Below are 24,869 nucleotides of genomic sequence, written 5' to 3'. Positions count from 1 at the left end.
AGCCCCAGCACCTCAGGACATCATTGTATCTGGAGACGGGGGTCTTTAGTTCTTGTTTTTTAAAGATTTTATTTGTTTATTTGACAGAAACGAGATCACAAGCAGGCAGAGCAGCAGGCAGTGGGGAGGGGGAAGCAGGTCCCCTGCTGAGCAGGGAGCCCGATGCGATACGGGGCTTGATCCCAGGACCCTAAGACCATGACCTGAGCCAAAGGCAGAGGCTTAACCCACTGAGCCCCCCAGGTGCCCCTGGAGATGGGGTCTTTAAAGAGGTGACGGAGATAACATGAGGTCACCAAGGTGGGTCCTGATCCAGCATGACCAGGATCCTTACAGGACACAGAGACGCACGGAGGGACAACCCCGTGAGGACCCAGGGAGAGCTCAGCCATCCACACACGAGCAGAGAGGCCTCAGGAGGACCCTGCCCTGCCCACACCTGGACCTTGGGCTTCAGCCTCCAGGACCAGGGGACGGTACGTTACCTGTTGGGGGAGCTCATCTGTGGTGTCTGTTACGGGGCCGGGTAGACTAACAGTGGCACAGGATATGATGGGAATTTCCAACAGGAAGGAGGGAGCAGGCCAAAGCTTTGGGAAACCAGTGTTTTGTTCCATCAGAAATGAACAAAACCCACACCGGAAAGCTCCTAAACTCAAGGCCGATCTGGACAAAGGTGAACATCCAAGAGAAGCAGGTGCCCAGGATGGGAGCAGGTGTGATGGGGGGCGGGGGCAAGCAGGACACCTTGCCTGCGAACGACAGAAACCCCCGGAACAGCCACGAACTAGTGGGACGATCATCAGGTAACGTGAAGTCTGAAAGCAGAGCAGCCCACGGGCTGGCTGTCAGCAGCTCAAGGACACCACCAGCGCTCCGCGACACATGCCCAGCTGCAGCTTCAGCCGGAGCTAGCGGTCAGCGGCCTGTAGTGAGCCCAGGTGCCACCGCCACGGGACAATTTCCACAACAGATCTGCTCTCTCCATAGCGACAGCAGCTTTCCCAGAGGCCCCCGGAAGACTCCGCCACCATCTCCTCAGCTGAGAGCGCCTTGCTCATGCCTGACCCGTCCCTGCAGGGGGCATCACCTGGGACAGAACGAAGAAGTGTCACGGTGGCCTTGTGTGCTGTCCCTGGGCTCTGCTGGCATGACCAAAGGTTCCCAGAAGCCTTGTCCAGGCGGGCCCAGGCCAAGCCCGATGTCCAGGGGAGAGCTCTGAAGATCAGCTCCACCCGCCCCCCCCCCCCCCGGGCCGCCCCGGGCCCCCCCACAGCGCCCGCACAGGAGGGGCCCAACTGGGGGGGGACAGAGGGGGGAGTCTGGGGCAGTTACAGCTGCTGACAGCGGAGCCAGGGTCCTCGAGGAAGAATGAAACCCCCCCTTGAACGTTCATCACGGGGTACCACTTTCTCACAGGAATGAGGTATGGGTTTAACGAGACGCGTGGACAGAAATGCAACCGGAAGCAACAGCCTGGCCCACTCAACGCACACCTGCCCTCACACCTGGACCCCAGACACCATGGGAGTAAGAAATGAATTTGCTGGATGTCACATTATAAATGCTCCCAGACAGTGTTTTGCTTTAAAATGGGCTATTTATTTTTCTCTCCACTTATCACCACAACAGAGAACTTAGAAAACCCAACAACCCACCAACGAAAACCACCCCAGTTGCCCCATCCCACCCCTGGCCCGTCCCACCGGCGAGGGATGCCCGCTGCTGCCCTTTGTGGCCACAGGACCCAGCCAGGGGTCGGGCACTGTCTGCAGCTGTAAGCACACCAGCTCCCAGGAACTCAGCGGGGACCGAGCCGAGGGCCATGGCCAGGGACGCACATGCCAGCGTGGCAGGACCAAGCCCCCGTCTCTTCCTCGGCGCGCAGGCCAGGGGAACCGAAGGAGAGGGAAACAAACGCCCACCCCCGCTCCTGCGCGGGCCCCAGCCTGGAGTCTCCGGCACGTGCTCGGGACCACCAGCTTGTGCGGCAAAGCAGCCATCGCTGGAATGTTCAAGAATGATGTTAAAAACTGGAACAGATTCACGGTTACCCCTTTAATCATCTCGTGCCTGACTTTCAGACACGCTGCCTCAGAGAGAAGCAGGCAGGCGGACCTGCCAGCAATGCTGAGGGCGCCCCCCCGGAGGGCATGGGGAGGGGCAGAGGGATGCCCCAGAACCACTGACGGAACCCCCCTGTCCCGCCCAACCCATCCCTCCCCTGGATACAGATGCCTGCAGTGCGAGCAGAAGACAAGAGAAGTCGCGTCACAGGAGAAACGCAGCGTCCTCAACACAAGGCTCTGCCAGTCTGCAGAGCCGCAGCAGCCCAACTTTCCGTCTTTAGCCTACAGTACTGCCCCCTTAGCCGTCTTGATGCTGCAGAGCCCCAGCCCCATCTGGAGACAGTGCGAAGAGCGAGTCCGGGCTCCCTCCGAAGCCCCTCTCGGCCAGAGGCCGTGTCAGCAGGCCACAGGGACTCCCCGTGGCTCCATGGACCGCAGTGGGGACCCACACACTCCGGGCCTGAGAGCAGCCGCCCACTCCAAGGCTGTGACCATGCATTCCAGAGCAGGCACGCAAGATGCGGTGACAGGGGGGCATGGGATCGGAGTCCGAGCTCTGCTGCCGATGCCCTTGCACAGGGCGGTCCCCGCGGGTCTCGGTTTCCTCATCTGTCAAGTGGGAACACTGGAGGGATTACAAAAACAACAGGGGAGCCCATCACCCAGCGCCGGCACATCCTCGGGGTCCGCCAGTATCAGTCCCACCACACTGCCCGCAACCTGCGTCACGTCGAGCCCGCGTTCTCAGTTCCTAAAAAACTGTTCTTCTGAGCTCCGAGTCCAGGCTCGGGCCAGGGGAAATCCTAGCCAGAGCCACCCCCACTCTAGAACCGGCCAGGCCTGCCCAGCCAGAAAGGACCCCCGGCCAGTGACCCTGGAGCGGGAGGAAGTGGCCTCATAAGGGCCCTGGCGGGCGCACGCTCAGACTGCACAGCAGACAGGGCCCAACAAAGGCCAGGCCTGTGTGGAGGGGCTGCGGGGGGCACCCAGGCGACACAGGCAGCCCCCAGGGAGGAGGAAGCCCTTTCACCGACTAAACTGGAACCCTCCCCACAGAACAATGACCACCCCATCATTGTTTTGCCTTGAATCACATTTTTAAACACTTAACATACGGACATCTGTTCCTTGATGTTTCGTCTTTGTTCATCTGTCATCCTCAAAACGAAAGTCCAGAACCTTCCGCACTAATTTTAAAGTCTGGCTGAACATTTAGCAATGAACAAAGCTGAAAACACAGAAGAATAAAAGATGTACTCTTGAAATCTTACTTATTTCTACTCACAAATTAGAACAAAACTTTCTCTCTACCTACAGCTTTTCTACACCACCCCCGAAAGTTCTAACGATTGTTCGTTCTCTAGACCATCTTCAGTTTTCTCACACAGAAACCCAAAAACAACATGCTTCTGTGGACCATGCGCGCGGACACGCAGCCCCGAGACCACGAGCGACGGGAGTGCCCGGGGCTGCGTGCAGCGGGTGAGGAGAAAGGCAGGTCGAGCCGAGAGACACATGCAGCGGACAAACCTGTTTAAATTTCCCTCTAATTTTGTCTAAGTCCTCGTGAAGTTTATCGTAAGTGGGGTCATCGTAAGGGAACTTCTGAATCATCCCAATCAACGACTCTAAGGCCTTCATCTTTTTGCTGTGAAGCACAGAAATAAAAACTTTTAGTCCTTTGCACACAGCGGGCTCGGCTTACGCGAGGACGACGCTGATCACGTACTTGGAGCAACGGGCGTGCAAAGCATGCCTGAGTCCGGAAGCGCGAGAACGAGCTTCTCACTCAGTACTATTTACTCGCCCAGCAACGCGCTCCTGCCCACAGCCCGCACTCCCCTGCCGGTACGGAGCTGGCGGGTGTGCTGCCCACCAGACCTCCTCTAGGTCACAGACGTGGGAACAGACAAAACCAGGCAAGGAGAGGGCGCTGGGGGGGGACACGATCTAGCCCACTGTGGGCCTGGGGCGTTCCGGGACCCAGAAACATCACACTCACAGCCTTGGGGAGTTCCGCGGCAGGTAGACCAGCAAGCCCCTCCCTCCAAAGGGCAAGACTCAGTGTCCGGTGTCTGGGTCCGGTTCCCTCTCCCAGGAAGGCGAAGCTCTGCGGGAAGGCGAGCTGGCTCCCAGCCCTCCGGTATTTCACTTCTCTGTGACATGCAGACTCAACAGCCACCTCACAGCTCTCCAGAGGAAAAGTGACCTCCGCAAAGCCCAAAACCTAGCCCAGGGCAGGTGCTTAGTGAGCGTAAGGTCTCCTCGCTTCCACCAGGGCTCACACCCAGGGCTGGGGGAGACCGTTCCCAGATGTGTGCATCTGGGAGATACACGGTGATCCTGATGGGCACCCCCCAGACCACCCAGATGACCGAGGTGGGCCATCCGAGCGTCAGAAGGATGCCAGGTGTCTGATTAGAGGAAATTCGACAGAACTCTTCCCCAGGATGAATCAACAGCAACCACCACCTCCTAAGTACCGGCCTGTAACTGCTGTTTTCAGACACAGGCAGAGTCTGCGACGCCCAGTCAGTGAACGAGAATGACGATGGCCACCTCTCTAAGACAACACAAACTGTAAAAGGGCAAAAGGAACTCAAAGCAACGAAGCACTCGGTTTCCAGGGCGATGGAAGGCAGATGCCACCATGTGGGAAACGGCTGTATTCCAGCGCGATAAAAATACACCCCGTTTTAAGTTGGCAAGTAGCAACTTAGTCTTCTCTGATCCGTGAAGCTACTTCGAAACACACCTGGCCTGTCACACCATCAAGGCCCGTCAGCAGGGCATGCCCGCTCCCGGCTGATCCAACGGCACGGCCGGCGCCAGACCTCAAGCTCAGCCCTGGCCAAACGCTGGCCTGCACACGGCTCCCACCACCCTGCTGGGGGGCCGGGGTGGGAGACAGGTAAGCACCTCCAAGTCCATCAAAAATCCACGGTCATCTGATGTAAAGCACCACCCCTTAGCCTGAGACACCGTCTTCTGTGGTTTCTCCGGCGTTAAAAGCCCCTTATGTCACTGAATGGAAACACAGAGAGGGGCTTTCCCTTCCTTGGAACATAAGGCAGCGGAAGGTCCTCTATCAACCCTCTACCGTTATTTAAAAAATTGTACTGACACAAGAACGCAAAACACCATGCCCCACAGCTCTAGGAGACAGGCTTCTAGGTTGTGTTTCAAGGAGACCCTCGGGCTGCGCTGGCGGGGAGGGCGCGGCAGCAAGGTGAGCCCCACAGCTTCCGCCTGTCCCCAGGCACACGGCGCGGGCCCTCCTCCAGCTGAGACAGACGGGTGAGCAGCTTTAAGAAATCAGGGGCCCCAGCTCGGAGGCTGGAGTGGAGCGCCAAGCTCAGCTTCGCCTGCCACCCAGTGGAGCCCCAAGTTGCCAAACGTGACCTCGACCACACGCACAGTCTTCAGAGGACCATCCCCGCCCGGTGCACCTCGGCCCCTGTACACGTCTGGTCCACTGCCAGCGACTCAGGCCGCCAGAGCGGCCCAGGGACTCGATCAGGGCAGGGCAGGCCATTCCAGCATGGCCCGGTCAGCTGCGAACAAGCACCCTCGTCCTCACAGTCGAATACGGCGGTGCCCCAAATTGAGAAATTCAAAATACTTCAAGTAAGACAAGTCATTCGGACAGCGGAATGCAACCTTCCCTGCCGTCCTCCACTGTCCTTGGGACCCTCTGGTGCCAGGAGAAGGCAGCAGGCATCAGAACGAGGCATGGCACCAGCTGAAGCCAACTTTGGGCTCCCAGGAGAGCGGGACTGCCGAGCCACGCATGCCTTTGACTTCAGGGCTCGTTCCCAGGTTAAGACTGAAGACAGATGTGCAACTGAAGACTGATGTGCAACACGGTCCCTGGGGCTTCAGCAGGTGGCGTATAGCAAGAACAGGTTCAAAAGATTACGAAACGACCCAAAAATAGCTACCATTTACTCAGCACCACCAGGAACCAGACCCGTGTCAAACACGCCGCCTTCTCTCACTGGCACATCTAGTTGGCTGCGCTGAAAACCAGCCACGACAGAGTCCCCACTTCCGACCCTAGTCATACCGAGGCTACCGTGTTTATTCCAAGCTCCGGGAAAGGCGAACAAGAAGACAGAATCCACTTCAACAACCTTCACCAGCAGGAGATGTAAAATCCACTGGTGCTACGAAGCCTGCAGGGAACCGGCGGACAGCTCCACGAAGGCTTGACAAGTAGTAACGTGTGTTCGCCGGACACCGAAAACGAGATCTATGCAAGGCACAATTTCCTGCAAATATCAGGACCACATTCAAGTCTGGTCTATTTTCTCCACGTGACAGATGAGGACACAGAGACACGAACTGCCCGAAGTCCGGGTAAGCTATGGACCCACACCCCGGCTCCACACAATGAAAAAGGAAGAGATCTTAAACCCTACCTGTCTTTCTCGGTGGCACAGCCGTGCAGGAGACATCTCCAAGCGAAAGCAAAGCCTTGATAGCACCCAATCTGTGAATTCACAAAAAAGTGAAGATGGAAATTAATAAGCAACAAGCTACATTGTATCTAACTGTCCCGCTCTCCAAACTGAAGGTGGGCACCAAAGGCAGTGGTGCTTCTCACGCTGCGGTTCTGAAGCACGTGCTGGGCATCAGACCCCGGAGTCAGATGGCCGAGCCTTCAGTGGGGCGACGGCCTCCCCAAAGTTCCCCTGGCTCCGCCCCTGGGTCTTGTGTCCCTTGTGGTCCCCCCTAACCGCAGCTGTAGCCAGCAGAACACAGAAAAGGCACAGCGTGGCTTCTGAATTTAGGAGTAGCAAACATCACTCCTGCCATCACTGGTCCAAGTGTCACAGGGCCACTCCAGCAGCCCTGCGGGGAGGTGCACGCGGCAAGAGCAGTGGTGTGAGTGAGCAGTCTCCGGAGTGGCTCTCCCAGCCGCAGGCGAGCCTTTGCATGGCTGCAGGCCTGCCTCCAGCCCCGGCGGCGTGGAGCCAGAAGCACCCAGTCCGGTGTCTACTGTCAGAGTCCCCCGCAGCAGACATCTACCGCAGTCCTGACGGCCCCTCCAGGCTCTGCCACTCAGAGCTGGTCTTCCGGAGTGAGGGCCCATTGAGAGGGAAGGAAGAACAACCATGGACTCCGGAGGACTTCGGTGAGAAGGGGTGACCCAGGGCAAGGATTCAGGAAGCGGAAGCACCGTGATCCGCCAGCAGAAGAACCGTGATCCACCGGCGCAAGCTGAGATGGCCGAGGACCAGCTTTCTCGTCCCCCAGACCACACCACCCTCTCTTTAGCAGGCACACCTCAGAGAGGCAGGTTCGGTTCCAGACCGACTGCCAACAGATGAACTGCTTGGTTTCCCGACACACGGGAAAGTTATGGCTAGGCCACAATACTCTACTCAGTGAGACGGCCCTAGGTCTGCAGAACGCTGCACTTACCTTCAGCAGAAAATACTTTATGGCTAAAAAACACGGAGCATCATCAGACTCTCAGCGAGTCATCATCACGGGTCACACATCACAGAAATAAATATAATAATCATAACAAAAAGGTCTGAAACAATGCAAGAATCAGCGAGGTGTGACAGAGAGATAAGAAGTGAGCAAATGCTTCTGGAAACACGGTGCCGACAGGCCTGCCTGGCACAGAGACGCGCAGACTTTCCATCTGACAGCCTCACGCTGCCTGCGGAGCTGCGGCTGAGGTGTGCTGGGGCAGCAACACGCCCTGTCAGTCTGGGTGAAGGACGCTGCCCCATCTACCCTGTCCAGTCCGCAGCCGCTCCGAGAGGCCGGAACTCCTGGCTCTGCCACACTGACCATCGCCGGAAATTATAAACTATGAGTGAAGAAGATTCATTTCTAAAAATTGGGGGGGGGGGTCCCACTTACCTCAGATCCAATTCTGGCTCCATGCAACGTGCCGTGCTGTCTTCCTTCGATCAAACCCAAACTGCTGCCTTCTTCGTAGCCCTCCTGGTATCCTTCCCCGTGGAACCTGTGATGGAGAGGCAAGCTTGATCAAAGAAGCAGGAGAAAGACTGCTCTTCCTGGAAGAAATTTTCTCTCCCACAGACCCCAGACTCAGCAAGACGAGACACAGTATAGAAGAAACCGTATTGAATGTAAGTCAGAAGACGGAGGGCACGACCCCAGCTCTACCCCCTGCGACGCTGCTGGCAAGCCGTCGCACCTCACGAAGCCCGATCTGCCTCCTCTACAGGGAGGGGAGGTGGGGGGGAGCCAAATTCATGAATCCCACACCTGGCAGGACACCAGAAACACAGGGAAGTTTTAGAGACACAAATTCGAGGGCTGGGCCCCCGACACCCAGTCGGGAGGAAGGCCCGGGAGCGCTTTCTGAAACCTCCCAGGAGACTCCCGGGTGCAGCCAGGCCTGGAAGCCGTTGCTCTGGGAGTGCGACCTGCACGGCACGAAGTGCTTCCCAACACTGTGCCACACACGTGGCTTTCCATCGCAGCTCCGCACCCGAGAAGGGAGAAACGCCACCGGGTCACCGCAGAGCACGCGGAGGCAGCGGTGCCCGGCATACAGGCACGGCTGGGGCTCTGCGGGCTCCACAGGGGCGTGGGACCATCCTAACCTGAAGTCACCACAAACAGCAGAGGTGGGACGGCGCCCCGCAGTGGGGCAGTGTCGCTCCCACGTACTGGCGATGGGACCCCGGGGAGTGATCCCGCCTCCCGGTCTGTAAAACACCAGCGTCACAGACAGCGCTGCGCCAGTGGCCCGCAGCCCACCGAGCTCGCGGGTGGGCTCACGCCAAGCTCGAGACACACGTCAGCGCCTGGTGCTTAAACGCTCGCCCTCTTCCACGACGGAGGCCTACGGATGTGTCCAGTGGGCCGGGCCCTGGAGGAGGGTCCCCGCCGTCCCAGCCCCGGGCACTCCCCAGGGGCCCCGGGGGCAGCGGGATGGCGTCTGACCCATTTATCAGCCTGTCCGTGAATGCGGCCGTATGTCCCACCACGAAGGAACAAGGGAAAGGGGCAGCGCCCAGATGGCAAAGGTCCGTCCCACCCAAGTACGGGGCGTCCCCGGAGGAAGGCGGGCATCAGGCCGAGCAGATGCTCGGGGCGGCCCCGGACCGGGAGGCGGGTCTGGGGGAGCAGCTGGGCACGTGCCGCGCCGCCGAGGAGGAGGGGGAGGGGAGCCGCGGCTCCGGCACTTCGGCCCCACACGCGCCCGTGCCCGCCGCTGGCCCAGGCCGCCCCCGCCCCGACGCCCGCTCCCGCGTCGCCCCAGGCCCGCGCCGCCGTCGCAGCCGAAGAAAGACGCCGGCCCGGCCCCGCCACCCACCTTTCGTCCGCCATCACGATGGCGTCGAACATGTCTTGACTCCCCGCCATGGCGGCTCCGGCCCGGCCCGGCTCGCCCTGCCCCTCGGGCTCCGCCGCCCCGCACGGCCGCCACCCCCCGCGAGGCCGGAGCTCCCACTCACCGCTTCTGCGGAGGCGAGGCCACTTCCGGGGGGCGGCGGCGCGGGGCAGGCCGGGTAAGGACGGCGCGCCGGAGGGCCCAGCCCGCGCCGCGGAGGCCCGGACGCATGCGCGCCGGGGGCGGGGCCCGCGAAGTCGAGACACCTTTGCCAAAAAAAAAAAAAAGGGTTGAAATTCTAGGTGGGACGTCCAGGTGAGCGTGCAGGGGCGGCCCTTCCACTGGAGGAGCCCGGAGGGAATCCGGAGGGGAAAACCGATCGATTTCACTACGTGCAAATGCAAACTCGCTCCTGCCCAAAGTGGGGATAACATTAAAAAGCCAGCAACAATCTGGAGGTTTGTCCGAAATATCACAACGAAGGCAGTCGTGTGTGTGGCTTATGGAGAACTTGCTACCAAGGATAAGCAATGAGGGCATCCTCACAGGGGCGAAGAGACGGGCCAACGTTTGGAGGGCGGGATGCACGGTCAGGCGCGCAGAGTGGAGGAGGCGGTGCGCGCCCGTGACCTTGGAACTTCACCTCCGGCACGACCTCCCGGGTTCGCTGCAGCACCCCCTGCACGGGCGCCCCGCGGACTCCAGCAGCGCCCGACACGATGTAGGAGGCCGAAGGAAGGTCGTGGAAAATGCTCCTGATGTTCAAGGGAAGAACGTCTAGGTCTTCTCCCAGTCCAACCACATTACACAATTACTCTTTTAAAAAGAATGAAAGTACCCCAAAAGGTCCACGGTGACTAGATCTGGATTTTGAAATTACATTAATTTTTAAATGTCCTCTTTTATATGTTTTCTGAGTGGCCCCTGTTTTGTGATCCTCAGGAGCATAAGAAAGCCCCATAAGACATTTTTTCCCCCCAAAAGATGAAATTAAATAGACTTTGTATATTTTGTTCGTTAAATATCTTTTCGTTTTTAGGTCGGGGTTTTTTTGTTGTTGTTGTTTGTTTGTTTTTTTCTTCAGCAGCAGATAAAATCACAAAACAATTGGGATGTAGGAGAAAGGAAAAACAAGCAAACAAATACATACACTTTCCCACCCCTCTGGCCACCAATTAATTTTTTTTTTTAAGATCTGGTATATTCCTTTTAAAAAAGATTATTTATTAGAGAGAGTGCACGAGAGAGCACATGCGTGCAGGGGTGGGGCAGAGGGAGAAGGAGAGAATCCCAAGTCGATTCAGCGTTCAGCACAGAGCCGATGTAGGGCTCCAACCCAGGAACCCCAGACTATGACATGAGCTGAAACCAAGAGCGCCCGATGCTTAACCAACTGCACACCCAGGTGTCTGCCACCAGTTACTTTTTGCTAATCTTGTTACATTTTTTCCTTTTGCATTTTCTCACAAAAATAATCATATGTGTACAATTTTATACCCTTACCCCCGCCTACTAATGAGCTAATGAAAGTTAACATTATATTACAAAAATGTCCCAAGTAAGGGAATGGTTCTCTCGTTATTACATATATAAAATAGATTTTTTGAACATAACCTCTTCGGTTGAAAGAAAATGAAACAAGCTATTTCCTTCGGGATGGGAGTTAATGTGTGGTGGAGAAACAGGCCAGTACAGGATAAAACCCACGGATATAAATATATATACAGGAGCGCCTGGGTGGCTCAGTTAGTTAAGTATCTGCCTTCACTCAGGTCATGATCCCAGGGTTCTAGAATGAGCCCTGAGTCTGGTTCCCTGCTCAGCGGGGAGACTGTTCCTCCCTCCCGCTTGTGCTCTCACTCTATCAAATAAATAAATAAAATCTTAAAAAAATAATAAAGATGTATATAGAAGAGTAGAATCTTAATTCCAAACTAAAATAAATACTAAAATACTACCTTGAACCCAGACTGTTTTAACATTGGAGGGTAAAAGATTCATTGTGTTATCTTGGATTTTCAATACTTGTTCACAAATTGCTTCCTTTTCAAATAGGCATCGGACTTTAAAAAAGAGGGACTCCAAGGTAGGAAAAGGGAATTTTAGTTTGGGAAATATTCACTTCTGGCATTGACCTTTTTCTTTTTTAATTTTACATACATCCGCCACCAAATATTCAGCAGCCTGCAAAACGAAACAAACCTGAACCTGTCGATCTATACTGCCAACCCAGAATCACACCCATTTTATCAGCGAGCTAAAACCAAAATGTGCCGTTTGTTCCCGTGGTGGTTAAAGAAAACTGCGGGTCTCTCAAAATTTAAACACATTTGATATATGTTTAAAAATAATCTGCAAGGGGGGCGCCTGGGTGGCTCAGTGGGCTAAAGCCTCTGCCTTTGGCTCAGGTCATGATCCCAGGGTCCTGGGATGGAGCCCCGCATCAGGCTTTCTGCTCAGCCGGGAGCCTGCTTCCTCCTCCCTCTCTGCCTGCTTGTGATCTCCATCTGTCAAATAAATAGATAAAATCTTTAAAAAATAGTAATAGTAATCATCTGCAAGGGTAGGGCCCTATCCTGTCGCAGATTAATTCTGCCCTTAGCTACAGAGCTGGAGGGCTCATTTCTGGCTAATGGACTGATGAGATTATAAGTAATCTTTCTTCTCCTGTAGGTGTTTCTGTGTTTGGTTTTTTTCCTTTAATCATGGAGGAAAAATGCCTTTCATAATCAGAAGGGGAAAAAAAGAAGTGATTTCAAATTCTTAAAAGGAAGTCATTAGATGACAACTTACTTCCAGGAAATAACTCTTCCTCTCAGTGTGTATTCACCAAAAATGAATGACAACACAACTGGGAAAAAAAAAAAAAAAAAAAGAGGCGTCTGGGGGCTTTAACATCCCAGTGTGACTCCCTGGGAAGGGAGAGAATCCAAGGACCGGGTCCCTTGCAGACTCTGGGGCTAATTCCCCTCCATTCCCTCCCCCAAAGTGGAGCTCTGGGAGCCGGAAAGGAAGGGCCACTTTCTTTTTTTCTCTTTCTTTTTAATCCACAATTTTAATTAAGTTTTTTATTTCCAATATAGTTAACATACGGTATAATGTTAGTTTCAGGTGGACCATATAGAAATTCAACACTTGCCTGCATCATCCCACACCATGTCCTGTGCTCACCACAACAGGTGCTCCCCTCCGTCCCCAACACCTACTTCCCGCCTCCCCCACCACCTCCCCTCTGGTTACTGTCAGTGTGTTCTCTGTGGTTAAGATTCAGTTTCTTTGTCTCTCCCTTCTTTTTCTTTGCTCATTTGTTTTGTTTCTTAAATTCCACATATGAGGGGCGCTTGGGTGGCTCAGTGGGCTGAAGCCTCTGCCTTCGGCTCAGCTCATGATCCCAGGGTCCTGGGATGGAGCCCCGCATCGGGCTCTCTGCTCAGCCGGGAGCCTGCTTCCCCCTCTCTCTGCCTGCCTCTCTGCCTACTTGTGATCTGTCTGTCAAATAAGTAAATAAAATCTTTAAAAAAAAAAAAGAAAGAAAGAAAAGAAAACATTAAAAAAAAATTCTGCATATGAGTGACGTCCTATATGGGGCACCTGCGTGGCTCAGGTCGTGATCTCAGGGTCCTGGGCTGGAGCCCTGCGTCAGGCTCTCTGCTCGGCAGGCAATCTGCTTCTCCATCTCCCTCTGCGCGCTCTCTCTCTCTCTCTCTCTCTCAAATAAAGAAATAAAACCTTTCTTAAGAATGAGAGCGATCCAATCGTACTCGTCTGCCTCTGACTTAACTTCACTTTGCATAATTCTCTCCAGCTCCACCCTCATCGTTGCAAAAGGGAAGATTTCTTTTTAATATTTTACTTCATTTTTGTTTATTAATTTGAGAGAAAGAGTGAGTGGGTGAGAGAGCACGGGAGCAGGGGCAGAGGGAGAGGGAGCAGCAGATTCCCTGTTGAGCAGGGAGCTCCACGTGAGCTCGGTGAGGATCCCGGGATCATGGCCGGAGCCCCCCACGCGCCCTGCAAACGGCAATATTTCGTTCTTTCTTATGGCTGAGTAATACTCCATTGTGTATATACACCGCCTCTTCTTTATCCGTTCATCAATCGGTGGACACTGGGGCTGCTTCCAAACTGCTTCCAGTTTGGCTGTTGTAGATAATGGGGCTATAAGCGTCTGGGTGCATACGTCCCTTTGAATTGGCACTGGGGGTGGTAAACACCCAGGAGTGTGATTGCTGGATCGCAGGGCAGTTGTATTTGTAGCTTCTTGAGCAGGAAGCTCCGTCCTGTCATCCAGTGCGCCTTCCTGGGGGGGGCCACTTTCTCCCTGCCTGCTCAGGAATCTCTTGGAGCCAAATGACGGGAGACTTGCGGTGGGGACTGGGGGTCGGGCGTTGTGACCAGTGACCAAGAGACCTCTCAGAAGGGCCCTGGCCAGCAAGGACCAGCCTCCAACCCTGGGACAGCTCTGAGATTTGGGCCAGAGCTGGTGACCCCTAGTCTCCCCCCGCCCCCGGCCCCGCTGAGGCTTCTAATTACTCCAGCATCCCGATGGCCCTGGGACCCACAGGAACACAGCCAGGGCTTCCAAGGGCGAGAAGGAGAAAAGAGGAGTCTGGGCAGGGAGGCCGCACCAGAATTCCTTAACGCTGCGTGGGTCTCAGGGGAGTTCTATGCTTATGCAGAAGCAGAGACTATGGGGGGGAGTATGGGGGGGAGTAGCACAGAGACCCGGCCGCGGTCCTTTCACCAAGAGGGGACCAACTTCTCCCGCACACCCTTGTGCTCCCTTGGGCTTGGCTGTGCCGCGGTCCCAAACACACAACCCAACGTCTTCGTGGCCTCTGCCAGGAAGGGCTCATTCCCGCTAACACAGAGTCCAGGATGGGCTTGGCGGGGTCGGCATGGTGGGGTGGGGGGGGAAGTGTGTCTCCAAAACCGTGAGCTTCAAAGTAAATACAGTTCTAAAAGAAACTATGAATGTTTGAAGACGAGCAGACGCCCCACTTGTGAAGCTCACTTTGCAAAGACCCCGTGACAGAGTGGACGCCCTGTGGATGGTGGCAGGTGGCTGGGAAGGGCCCCCCCGGGGCCAGAGGAGGGAGGAGGGGTAGGGTGGCCTTCCACGGTGGCCCCTCGGAGAGGGAGTGGTCCTGTTGAGGCTGCGTGAGGCAGTGAAGGCAGGATCCAGCCCTGACCGCCCCCCCAACCTGCTGTCACTGGAGAGGACCCGTGAGGGCTCATGAACCCCTAGCAGAGGCTGTAGAGGGTCTCTGCGGTGTGACACATCCCTTCCTTTCTTCAGAGGGGCCCCAGCTCTGGTCCTCCAGTGTCTGTCTTCCCAGGGCTATGGCCTCTTCTGGCCCCAGCACCCCTCTCTGGGCTCCCTCCCCTCTGCCCCTCCTGGCGGCCCCCATTCTTCCCCTGCCTGGGAGAGACCCCTCACTTCCCACCTCTGTGGAGCAGACATTCCTGCTGTGACACTTCCTTGTCCTGGCCTGACTACCGGCCTCCCAGCAGGGCAGTGACATCAGAAGGCAAGGCTGGGGCTCCCTGTAAGCCTTGGGTGGTGGAGGGGAGACACCCAGTGTAGGGTCTGCAGCAGTAAAGGCCAACCCCCTTTCCCACTTCTGCTCTGCTCAGAGTGTGGTGGTGCGGGAGGAAACCAGCTCTTCTGGGCCTCAGTGGAACTCACCTCCCCCGACCCCGGGGGCTCAGTGTGCTCATCTGTAATAGGGGAGGCACACAGGTGCGCACCTGCAGGGTTGGTAAGAGAAGGTGCCTGGCCGGCCGGAGGTGCATAAACATGTTAGGAACTATTGGCAACACGATAACTTCCTGGTGTGTCCTGGTGTGTGTCTAATGGTGGGGCACGGAAGGGCAGGAGCCTTCCCTCCCCTCGGAGCGCTCCTGGGGTCCAGCATCCCCAGTTCCTTTGGCCCGGAGTCGGCGGGAGGCGGAGACCGTGTCAGGGCACCCGCCACTGGGGGGCGCCGTTGCGCCTCCGGCCGCTCCTCCCAGCGCGCTCCGGGCCACCTGCCGCCAGGGCCGGGGGAGTCCCTCTCCCCGCCGCGGGACGGGTCTTATCCCGGACTTCATTCCCCGAGCCAGGCTGGAAGAGCGTTGATAAGGACCCGCTCCTCCGTGGGTCAGACCCTTTCTCAGGTTATCACCTGTAATTCCCTTTTTTAAATTTTTTTATATATTCATTTTATTTATCTATTTATTTGACAGGCAGAGATCCCAAGTAGGCAGAGAGGCAGGCAGAGAGAGAGGAGGAAGCAGGCTCCCTGCTGAGCAGAGAGCCTGATGCGCTGGATCCCAGGACCCTGAGACCATGTCCTGAGCTGAAGGCAGAGTCTTGACTCACTGAGCCACCCAGGCGCGTCTATCACCTGTAATTCTTTAAAAACGTCCCTTGGAGCCGGATGTTACCAGTGATACTCAGGGTGGACGCTGAGACTGGGGGTGGGAGGCTAGTTGGCTTCCGACAGACCGATGTTAAAGCCCTCCCAGGGTTGGCCACCCCAGACCACAGGCCTCCGTCCATTACCACGTGCTCCAGCCTCTACCCAGCCAGCCCCCATGAGAGCAGGGCCTGACCCACTGCCCGTGTCCAGCTCTGAGGCCGCAGAGGACACATGGAGGACACATGTCCAGGACCAGCTGACATCACCCAGCGCTGATGGAGGAACGCGATCGTGGAACCTGCATCCCAGGTCTCCCAGGAAGGGTTTTCCCCCATCAGCCTGCTTTGGTCTGGGCCCAGCTGCCCACAGCTCTCAGACTCCTCATGGAGGGCTGGTGTTGGATCCAGGCTTCACCTGGGCCTGGGCCCCCTGCCCCCCCCCCACTCCACCTGAGATCCAGGACCCAGAGGGCAGGGCAGCTGAGAAGGAAGGAGGTGACCCCCAGCCTCCCCTGGGGGTCTCCCACATCCCCCTGCCAGGGCCCCAGCAGTGCCCGGCCTGATGTCAGTTGGGGGGGTGAAGCCCCAGCCTGGTGCCCTCCCCAAGCTCCCAGTCTTCCCTGCGGTAAACTCAGTTAGGGTGGTTGCGAGGCCTGACTGCTCTAGTGTACATTAAAGGTAGTCCCTGGATAACTGGCTGCACAATCCAGAAGCGACTGGAAAGATTTGTAGTGTGCATACCCTTTCCAACAAAGCAACCCTACTCATGTCTCTCCCTCTGTCGTGGGTTGAATGGTGCCCCCCAAAAGATGTGTCCCAGTCTTCACCCACAGAACCAGAAAACGTGACCTTGGTTGGGAAACGTTTCTTTGCAGAAGTCAAGCTCTCGAGACGAGATCATCCCGCATTACCCACCTGGGCCCTCCAACTACTGACAAGTGTCATGTTATAACACAGAAAAGCAGACACACAGAGGGGCCACATGAAGACGGAGGCAGACACTGGAGGGGCACAGCCACAGCCCAGGGATGCCCGCCCCCACCCCCAGAAGCTGGAGGAGGCAGGAAGGACCCTTCCCCAGTGCCTCCAGAGGGAATGAGGCCCACTCATGCCTTGATTTTGGACTTCTGGCCTCCAGATGGAGAGAATACACTTTTCTTGTTCTAAGCTTCCTGCTTCTTTGTCATTTGTGATGGGAGCTCTAGGAAATGAATGCAGGATGTTTGAGGAGTGCTGCTGGGAAGAGGGGACCGAGCGGCGACCCAGAGCCTAGGCCAAGCCAGGCCGAGGCGCCGAGCACCCTGTCCTCTGCGGCTGGGATCCTGTGCCGGTCTAGGTGGGCTAGCTTAACCAGGGTGGCTGGGGAAGCCTGGATCGAACAAACAGGCAGGACGGGCAGGATGGGTCCCCGCCGTGGGGACTGAAGATTCCACAGTGAGTGGAAGTGCAAGGAAGCCAGGTGGAGCCTCCCAGGGACCTGCATCCCTGTGCTGGGGAACCCCCAGGACCCCCGTGGCCCGTGGAATGAAGCACATCTTCTCCATCTGGCCAGAAGGAGCCCACCTCGCCGGGGTGCACCCCCTCTCCGCCAGCCAATAGAGCCCTCCGGAAGACAGGGACACGGAGCCAGCTCCCCAGGGCACTCAGAGCCCCCCGGGGACTTGCGACTCTCCTGCCAGCAAACCAGGCAGGGCACCCACTCCTTCCACAGCCTTCCCTGAGCCCGAGGGGGTGTGGGCTCACACTCTCTCTTCTCGTCACCAGCAGATCTTCTGGAGACAGACTGGGCAGCCAGACAAAATAGAGGACACCCGGTTAAGTCTGACGTTCAGATGAACAATAAATAATTTCTGAGCATAAGTATATCTCATATTTCATGGGATATACTTCTACTAAAAAGTGTGCTGCTTCTCCTAAATTCTCATGTAACGGGGCTGTCGTGTTTCTACTTGCTAGACTTGACAACTGCCGAAGGCGGAGGGAGATACAGCAAGAGAGCAAGCCCACCTTCCTATGAGGAGTCGAGGCCCGTCAACGGGGTGAATGCAAGATCCAGCCTTGAAGACTCTTCCCCGTCTCCTGCCAGAGGACCCACGTCAGCCACAGAAACGGTCATCCCAGATTTTGGCCGCCAGGTCAAGTGAAAACGTGACCTAGAGTGAAAAAGTATTAACCATCAACACTCTAGTGTGAATTAGTTCACAAAGATGTGCATCTACTCATTACCATGGGCTGTGCTGTGGGGAGGACACTCCACTTCATTTTCCCCTGAAGTGTTTGTCTCCAGGGCACAGATCACATGTAAACAGGCTTCCCACGACTGTCGACCTGGGCTCCACGTGTGAATCACTGGCAAGTGTCACAAAATCTTAGATGTCCAGGCCGCATCCGGTCCAATTAGACCCCATCGCCCAGGACCAGATTTTCCCCTAGGTTACTCTGCCGTGCAACCAAATTTAAGAACCAGTGGAAATAACTGTTCCCGGCCACAAGTTCTAGTGCTGGTGAGGGCTGCCGTCTGGGAGCCCACTTGGTCCCAACCATCTCGCGGACAGAATTCCATGCGACTCTCCCCACCGTCCCGCAATGCACACCTTGTCCAGCTCACCGTCCACAGGAGGACAGACTCACAGAGTGACTCACTTACTCAAGGCAGTACAGTTAACGGATGTGGGGGGACCCACTGCCTGACCCCACAGCCCTCCCGTCATACGGCTTCCGCGCTACGCACCTTGGGTTATGGGCCTTCCCTCTGAGGTCCTGGACTCCCTCACCTGGGCAAGGGCCAGAGGATGCGGGTCAGCAGGTGGGGCTCACCTGGCACTGCCACCTGGGGCGGGAGTAGGGTGGCGGGGTCAGCTCTGGGCACGTCTGCGACAGTGGGGGTACGTGCCAGGATAGACTGGGGATTCCTTGCGGGGGGGTGTGGAAGGCACCTCACGAAATGGCCTCGGGAGACTAACTCTGATCTTTGGCAGACGACCAGCCAACCTGAGCACCCAGAAACTCCCGGCCGACGGGGTGAACTGGACTCTTGCCCGCACTAGGCCCAGAGCGGCAGCTCCACGCCTCACCACCCTCTCCAACCTGCCCTCGTGTTACAGGTGAAAACACTGAGGCTCGAGAGGCCAATGATTTCCTCCAGAACGAACAGCTGGCGGGGCAAATTTTGTCCTAAGAAGCACAGCAACTTCTTCACAATTTTCAGTAGTCATGACCACTGGTTACCACTGGCGTCTAGTGGATGGTGGTCTAGTGGACGGAGCGGCGGGGGTCGCTGTTCATCATCCCAGCTCCCTCGGGAACACCTGCAACCCCCACCCCACCCCCGCCAAGACTGCCCTCACCACCCAGATCCTAGCAGAGCCGAGGACGCCGGCACCCTGGCCCATGCAGCCTCCACTGTTGGGTTAACCTAACCTACAATTCAACCCACCTCAGCCCCGGCCTCCAGGGAGGCTGCGATGACCAGGAGCTTCTGTAGAAAAGTGCAGTTTTAAACACAGCAAACGCACCAGTGTCTCCTCTGAGCTCAACGCCGGGCTCTGCTCTCTTCCCGCCCCCCCTCGAAGGCATCGCATCCCAGCTGGGTAAGGAAAGGCGACTTCTGGTACAAATTGTGCTTTAATGTAGAAAACAACACTCATGTACATCATAAATACAACACGGGGGTATAAATAAAGTAAGAAAATATAGAGATGTACATATCAAACAAAATAAATTACGCATAAATACCACGTTGGCAACTAAGTGCTGGGGAAGGGCCCCTCTCCTCGCTGCTTCTGCAAGTGACTGACAAGACCGGGGGCTTCCAAACCCAACCCCTCCCGGCTGCTGAACGGGATGTGCAGGTCTCCCTAAGGGGGAAGGCGGCCAAGTCCCACCGCCTGGCAAAAAGACTGGCAATGGGGAAACAGCCCCACAGGCCGTGTCTGCTCTGCTCTGGTCCGTATCCACGGCTGCAGAGAAAGGAGGGAGCGTGCCAGGGGCAGAGACCCACGGGGCTCTGTCCAGAGAGGTGCTTGTGGGAAACCCACATGCCCAGAGCTGATGGGATCCCAGAGGAGGAGGGCTGCTGCGTTTGTCCTTGTGTCCTGTCCCTCCGAGCAGGTGGTCGTTCCCTCAGGGGACCAGACCGAGCCCTGCAAGTGTTGGCTATGCCCGGGGCACTGAAGGTCAAGGGGAGGAGCAAGTGAATTCCTTGATGTGCCCTGGGCAGACTGCCAAGTAGTCCGGTGAAGGTTATCCCTCCCAGAAGCAGCCGTAGTGGGGAGTTCTTAAGGGCTACCCAGGCTGGAGGAGGCCTCGGGCTCCCCCTGCTTCCGAAGCCTGGTTGGCCATGCCTGCGCCTTCCATGTCCTGGAAGGGTTATGGAAGAGCCAGCACTGCTCTCTGCAGTGGAGAGCTCGATCAATTATGCTGTGGTAGAGTTGAATTTACCTAGGGTTTCACAAAGCTGATCGCCTGTACGGGAGTTTAAACTGACCGCTTTTCTTCTGGCTGCTCCTGCTGGAAATGACGGGAGAGAGATCTGTAGAACACTTCAGCTTGGCCTAACAATCATTCCAAAGGTAGTGAGCTCCCGGTCAGTGGAGGTATTCAAGCGGGATCAGGGCAGCACAGCAACTGTCCAGCAACGGCAAAGGAGCGGGGTGGGGGCTTATGATTTCACGAGCGTACAAGTCTATCCGCTAGAAACTGGGACAGCCAATGTCCGACTCTGTATGTACAAGTTCTAGATGTTTCTTCCTAAAGCTAACTGGAGCACGGGCCCAGGATTGTACTTGTAGAAGCACGGCCAGAACCCGCTTTGCAAGAGCCACAGGTCGGCCACGGTCCTGTCCTCTGAGGGTGGGGTGGGCGCAGGGGGAGGCCGCAGCCCCACTCATTTTTGGAAGCTGGGACTCTTCACTAGTCCCATTTTGGTGGCAATCCCAAAAGGGTCCATGCTGTCTGTTTCTAGGGGGGCAGAAAACCCATCAGCCTCCACGTGGTCCTGGAGGTCCCTGGGCTCCGCCAGGCTCCCGGGCAGCATGGGCAAGAAATGGGACAGAGGCAAAAAGCCCCGGTCCTTGTACAGCTGCCTTTGTTTCGCACTGCTCAGGGAGACGGGGAGACGGTGCTTCTTGGACCGGTACACGTTGTAGCCATCAGGGCGGATCTCCTCCTCGAAAGCACAGTCTCCGGCGGAGTACTGAGGCTAGGGAGAAAAGGGGAGGGCCGTGAGTACCAGGGGGAGCCCCTTGGGGTGACATCACCAGAAGCAGCAGAGAGGCTGGGCACAGGGGACCATCTGAGCTACAGACTCCCATGTGGGTCCACGTGATGGGTCCTACAAATGGGTGTGTGTAGTTACACTTAAAGGATGTGCTTATGCGTGTAAATTCATGCTTATAGAAAGTATGCATTACATTAATACACACACTGAACGTATACGGATATAAACACGATAAATTATCATATGAACCATGAAGTATGACATACTAAATATACTTCAATATAAGCTTGTACTGCTTTATAAACTTTATATAAAACCTTATGTAAACTTTATAAACTCGCTTTATATACCTTTATAACCTTTGTACACACGCGCCAAGTTCAGGTGGGTATTTCACGTGTGGTTTACGTATGGGCCCAAGATCTGTATATACAGATTATCTGTGTATTTTTTCTCTCTCCCTCCCTAAATCACGCCATTTCTTCAATTTAGTATTGTTCCGAGCAACAGAGGCATAAAACCAGCCATGCAACATGAGTGTCTGTGTCCCTGATCCCCACCCTTACGGGAAACACAGGACTAGTCCCTGGCGGCCACCGACACTTGGGGAGACCCCGCTGAACTAGGTAGGCTCTCCGAGCCCATCTGGGAACCAGATTAAAGCACCTATTCCCCATTCAGACCTGCGTTCAGTGAGCGGTGGGCCATTCTGAGGCCTTTTTTCGGGTGCCCCCCTATAGGCAACGTAGGCCCCCATGGGGTCCTTCCTTCTAGGGCCCAGAGCCTTCAGAGCAACTTGCCAGGATTATCAAGATAAAGCCGGCCCCTCCCCCCAGGCCCAGGACTGAGCCTGCACCCAGCGGGGTGGCGGGAAATGCAAGCCGAAGGGCGGAAAAGCAGCCGCTGGGGTCCCAGAACGCTGGGCGGAAAAGCAGCCGCTGGGGTCCCAGAACGCTGGTAGCCAGACGGGTACCCGTGAGCCAAGTCCTGTGCCAAACGGAGGAAGGTCATTACCCTGTGGGGGACACAGAGGGCGCAGGGAGGGCTGGGCTGGTAAACAACCCCGGGAGGCACCCAGTCGCGTTTGTGCCCAAGCCTACAAAGGTCGCTGAACTGCAGGTGGGTGAGCGCTGTGCTGATAAGGCACTGATAAGGTTCAGGTCTCCTGAAGCCTCGGCCAGCCCAGCTCCCGGCGAGGGGACACGGCTACCAGACAGCGGGGGAATTGCAAACCCATAAACACACAAGGAAGAGAAAGCAACGGTGGCACCATTCACGGTCCCGGTCCTTTGGGACAAACTAGCCCCCCCCCCCCCCCTCTCTTCTCCAAACAGGAAAGCAACTGATTTCCATCCAGTTGCTTGGAAAAAGTGGAATTTATTAAAAAAAAAAAAAAAAAGGCAAAACAAAACAAACAACTCCTCCGTCTTGGCTAAGCCATACCCAAGGGATCAAGAAACAGAGCAGGATTTTAGGGGAAGGGACACCCCTCCACCCCAAAATCTGGACTAGACTGGTGGACTGGACCCATCTGCGCCGGCGGGTCCTCCAGACCTTCCTTCCCACCGCCCCAAGTAAATGTCACAACAAAAGTTGCAACTGCGGGTTTGGGGGCGGCCTCGGGTGTCAGCTTTCAGCAAGCCGACCACCTCCTTTCTTTCCCTCCGTCTGGTCCTTTCGCGCGGGACTCCGCCATAAAACCTGAAACCGACTCCTCTGGATAAATGCGCTACACCGGCCTCAGAGACACAAAACAACTGGGACACTAAAAAGATGCGCGCTGCGGGGGGGAGGCCCGGCATCTGCATCTTTTCGGGGCGGTGGGGGCATCCCGGGAGGCGCGGTCTCCCCCCGCCCCGCCCCATCCCCCCGCCCCGCCCCGCCCCGCTCCTCCCGCCGCGTCCCCGACCCAGCGGGGCCGCATTGAGGCCCCAGCGCGGGGCCGGGACCTCACACAGCCTCTTCTGTGCGCCCGGGGGCGCGGGAGGGGCGCGGGCTCCCTTTGAACTCCCAGTCTTTGTTCCCAGAGACCGAGACCCGATCTCCGCGCACTTCCTGCCCCGAGACCTCGATGGTTACCTGGGCCTACCCAGCCCGCCCCCCGCCCCAGCACCCTCCCCCCAAAGCATCTACAGTACAGGTGAGCGCGACCCAAGGACGAACACGCCCCCGGAGTATTCTTCCAACTCGTCAGCAAAAACCACACTGCTTTCCCAGTAAATATACATTAGGGGGGGGGGGGGGGGGAACCGTCCCAAATGTAATTTCTCCTGACTTGTGTGAAGGCTGGCTTTTTAAAAACGATCCAAGCGGTGAATATCCTTTCTCGTGCCTTCCTTTTACTGTACACCGCAGGGAGGGACACGGGGGGCGAGGACCACACACGCGCACGCCCAGACTGAAAAGGCCCGAGGTGGGTTTCACTGTTTAATGTCAAAGGAAGCCGAGTCAGCGCTTCCTCTGTCCCACTGGGCCGGCCTTCGGCTCGACCGGAGATGCAGAGACAGCTCTCACGCATTCTCTGGCGGCCATCCGGGACTCCCCGTGAACTTGCGGAGAAAGAAATTCGCACATCAGCTTCATCGGGCCCTTTGGCGTCCTCCCTTTCGAGCCTCATGCCGGACCCGGGGCATTAAGCGAGGAGAGCTTGGATTCGATCCAGCACGCCCAGCTCCCCTGCGGGGCCCCGCCTGGGCACAGGCGTCCGTCCCGCGCCCCAGCGCGTATCCTCCGGCGGAGACACCTACCAGCCCTTGCATCCTGCCGTCCGCACCCATGCAGAGATAGCGGTCGCTGTACACGCCCTTGATGGCCACCGTCCGCAGAGCGACTGCCCGGATCTCCACCAAACCTGGGCGCGAGAGAAGCAGAGAGCTGCAGCCGGGACCCGCGGGGCCCCCAACACGTGGATGCGGTGGGCGCGCAGGCCCAGGCCCTCCCCCACTCCCCTGACTTCTCATGCTGCCTAGGACCCTGGGGAGGGAATGGGACTCCCAAGTGCCAAGATCTGGAGTTCCTGGGAGTGGGGGGTTCGCGGGAACTGAAGGGGGCAAGCGAACGATAAGGCGTGGGTGCAGGGGGTCCACGTGCCGGCACCCCCCTCTCTCAGCTCCCCGCGCTGTCAGGGGCCGCGGGCAGGGAGCAGAACGCAGTGGGGCCAAAACGTGGGTTTCTCGAAAGAGGGAAAGGGAAGGGACACCGGGGCGAGTGGGCACTCACTGTGCGCGCTCTGGCCCCGCGCGCAGTCAACCCCGCCGTCGGCACGGATGCGCAGGAAGCAGCTGGAGAGGCCGTGGGGGCCGGCGGTGTACAGGTGCCGTAGGCGGATGGGCTCACCCCAGCCATAGTGCACGTGCGGCCCCGCGTCCGAGAAGGCTAGGGGGCGCCCGGCTGCGGCCAGCCAAAGGCCGGCTAGGACCAGCGCGCGGGCTACCGCGCACCGACTCGCGGCGCTCCGCATGGCACCTCCCTCGGGCTCGGCACGCAGTTCAGGCGGCGAGGGTGCGGGAAGCTGGGCGGCAGCAGGACTGCGGGTGCAGCGGCGGGGTGGGTCCCTCCAGCCAGCAGTGCCCTCCGGGCGCCTGGGCGCTCGGCGCTCCTGCTCCGACGGCACAGCGGCCCGAGGCCAGCGGCCTTATATAGCGCGTCTTACCCTCGCGGCGGGTGGGTGCCCGCGACACCCGAGCATTTCTTATCAGGATTGCATCAGCCCTCCGCCCCCCGCACACACCCACTCACACCCCGCCTCCCGCCCCAGCCCCTCCCCGGACCCCGCCCGGGTGACCCCGCCCAAGCCTCCCAGATCTGGGGGAGGAGAGGCCCCGTTTCACCGGAGGGTTCGGGGGAGTTCCC

The 24,869-nt window shown here is 57.2% G+C and overlaps 2 protein-coding genes across 6 annotated transcripts in view; both read right to left on the bottom strand.

Moving 5' to 3' along the window:
• The window catches only part of LTO1 (LTO1 maturation factor of ABCE1), a 112,387-nt gene extending 102,873 nt beyond the window's left edge, over positions 1-9,514 (bottom strand). For 3 of the 5 annotated variants that reach the window (XM_059399203.1, XM_059399206.1, XM_059399227.1), the window contains exons 1-3: positions 9,379-9,514; positions 7,950-8,055; positions 6,491-6,561 (exon numbers count right to left, since the gene is read on the bottom strand). In XM_059399203.1, the coding sequence (XP_059255186.1) occupies positions 6,491-6,561; positions 7,950-8,055; positions 9,379-9,428 (227 nt within the window). In that variant the 5' untranslated portion in view covers positions 9,429-9,514. Of the gene's footprint in view, positions 1-1,866; positions 2,695-3,184; positions 3,298-3,599; positions 3,718-6,490; positions 6,562-7,949; positions 8,056-9,378 lie in introns of those variants that run through there. The other 2 variants (XM_059399213.1, XM_059399217.1) reach the window with 2 other exon arrangements.
• An 11,170-nt stretch (positions 9,515-20,684) lies between these two features.
• FGF19 (fibroblast growth factor 19) lies at positions 20,685-24,492 on the bottom strand. Its single transcript, XM_059381243.1, has 3 exons — positions 24,237-24,492; positions 23,765-23,868; positions 20,685-20,999 (listed from the first exon to the last, which is right to left on the bottom strand). Exons 1-3 carry the CDS (start codon positions 24,475-24,477, stop codon positions 20,685-20,687), a joined length of 660 nt encoding a protein of 219 aa, XP_059237226.1. The 5' UTR covers positions 24,478-24,492.
• Positions 24,493-24,869: the final 377 nt, after the last annotated feature.

Source organism: Mustela nigripes, chromosome 1 (assembly GCF_022355385.1).
Source record: "Mustela nigripes isolate SB6536 chromosome 1, MUSNIG.SB6536, whole genome shotgun sequence".
In the NCBI taxonomy this organism is placed as follows: domain Eukaryota; kingdom Metazoa; phylum Chordata; class Mammalia; order Carnivora; family Mustelidae; genus Mustela; species Mustela nigripes.
The sequence above is the reverse complement of the archived record's forward strand: the minus strand, read 5'-3'. Positions and strand labels throughout refer to the sequence as shown.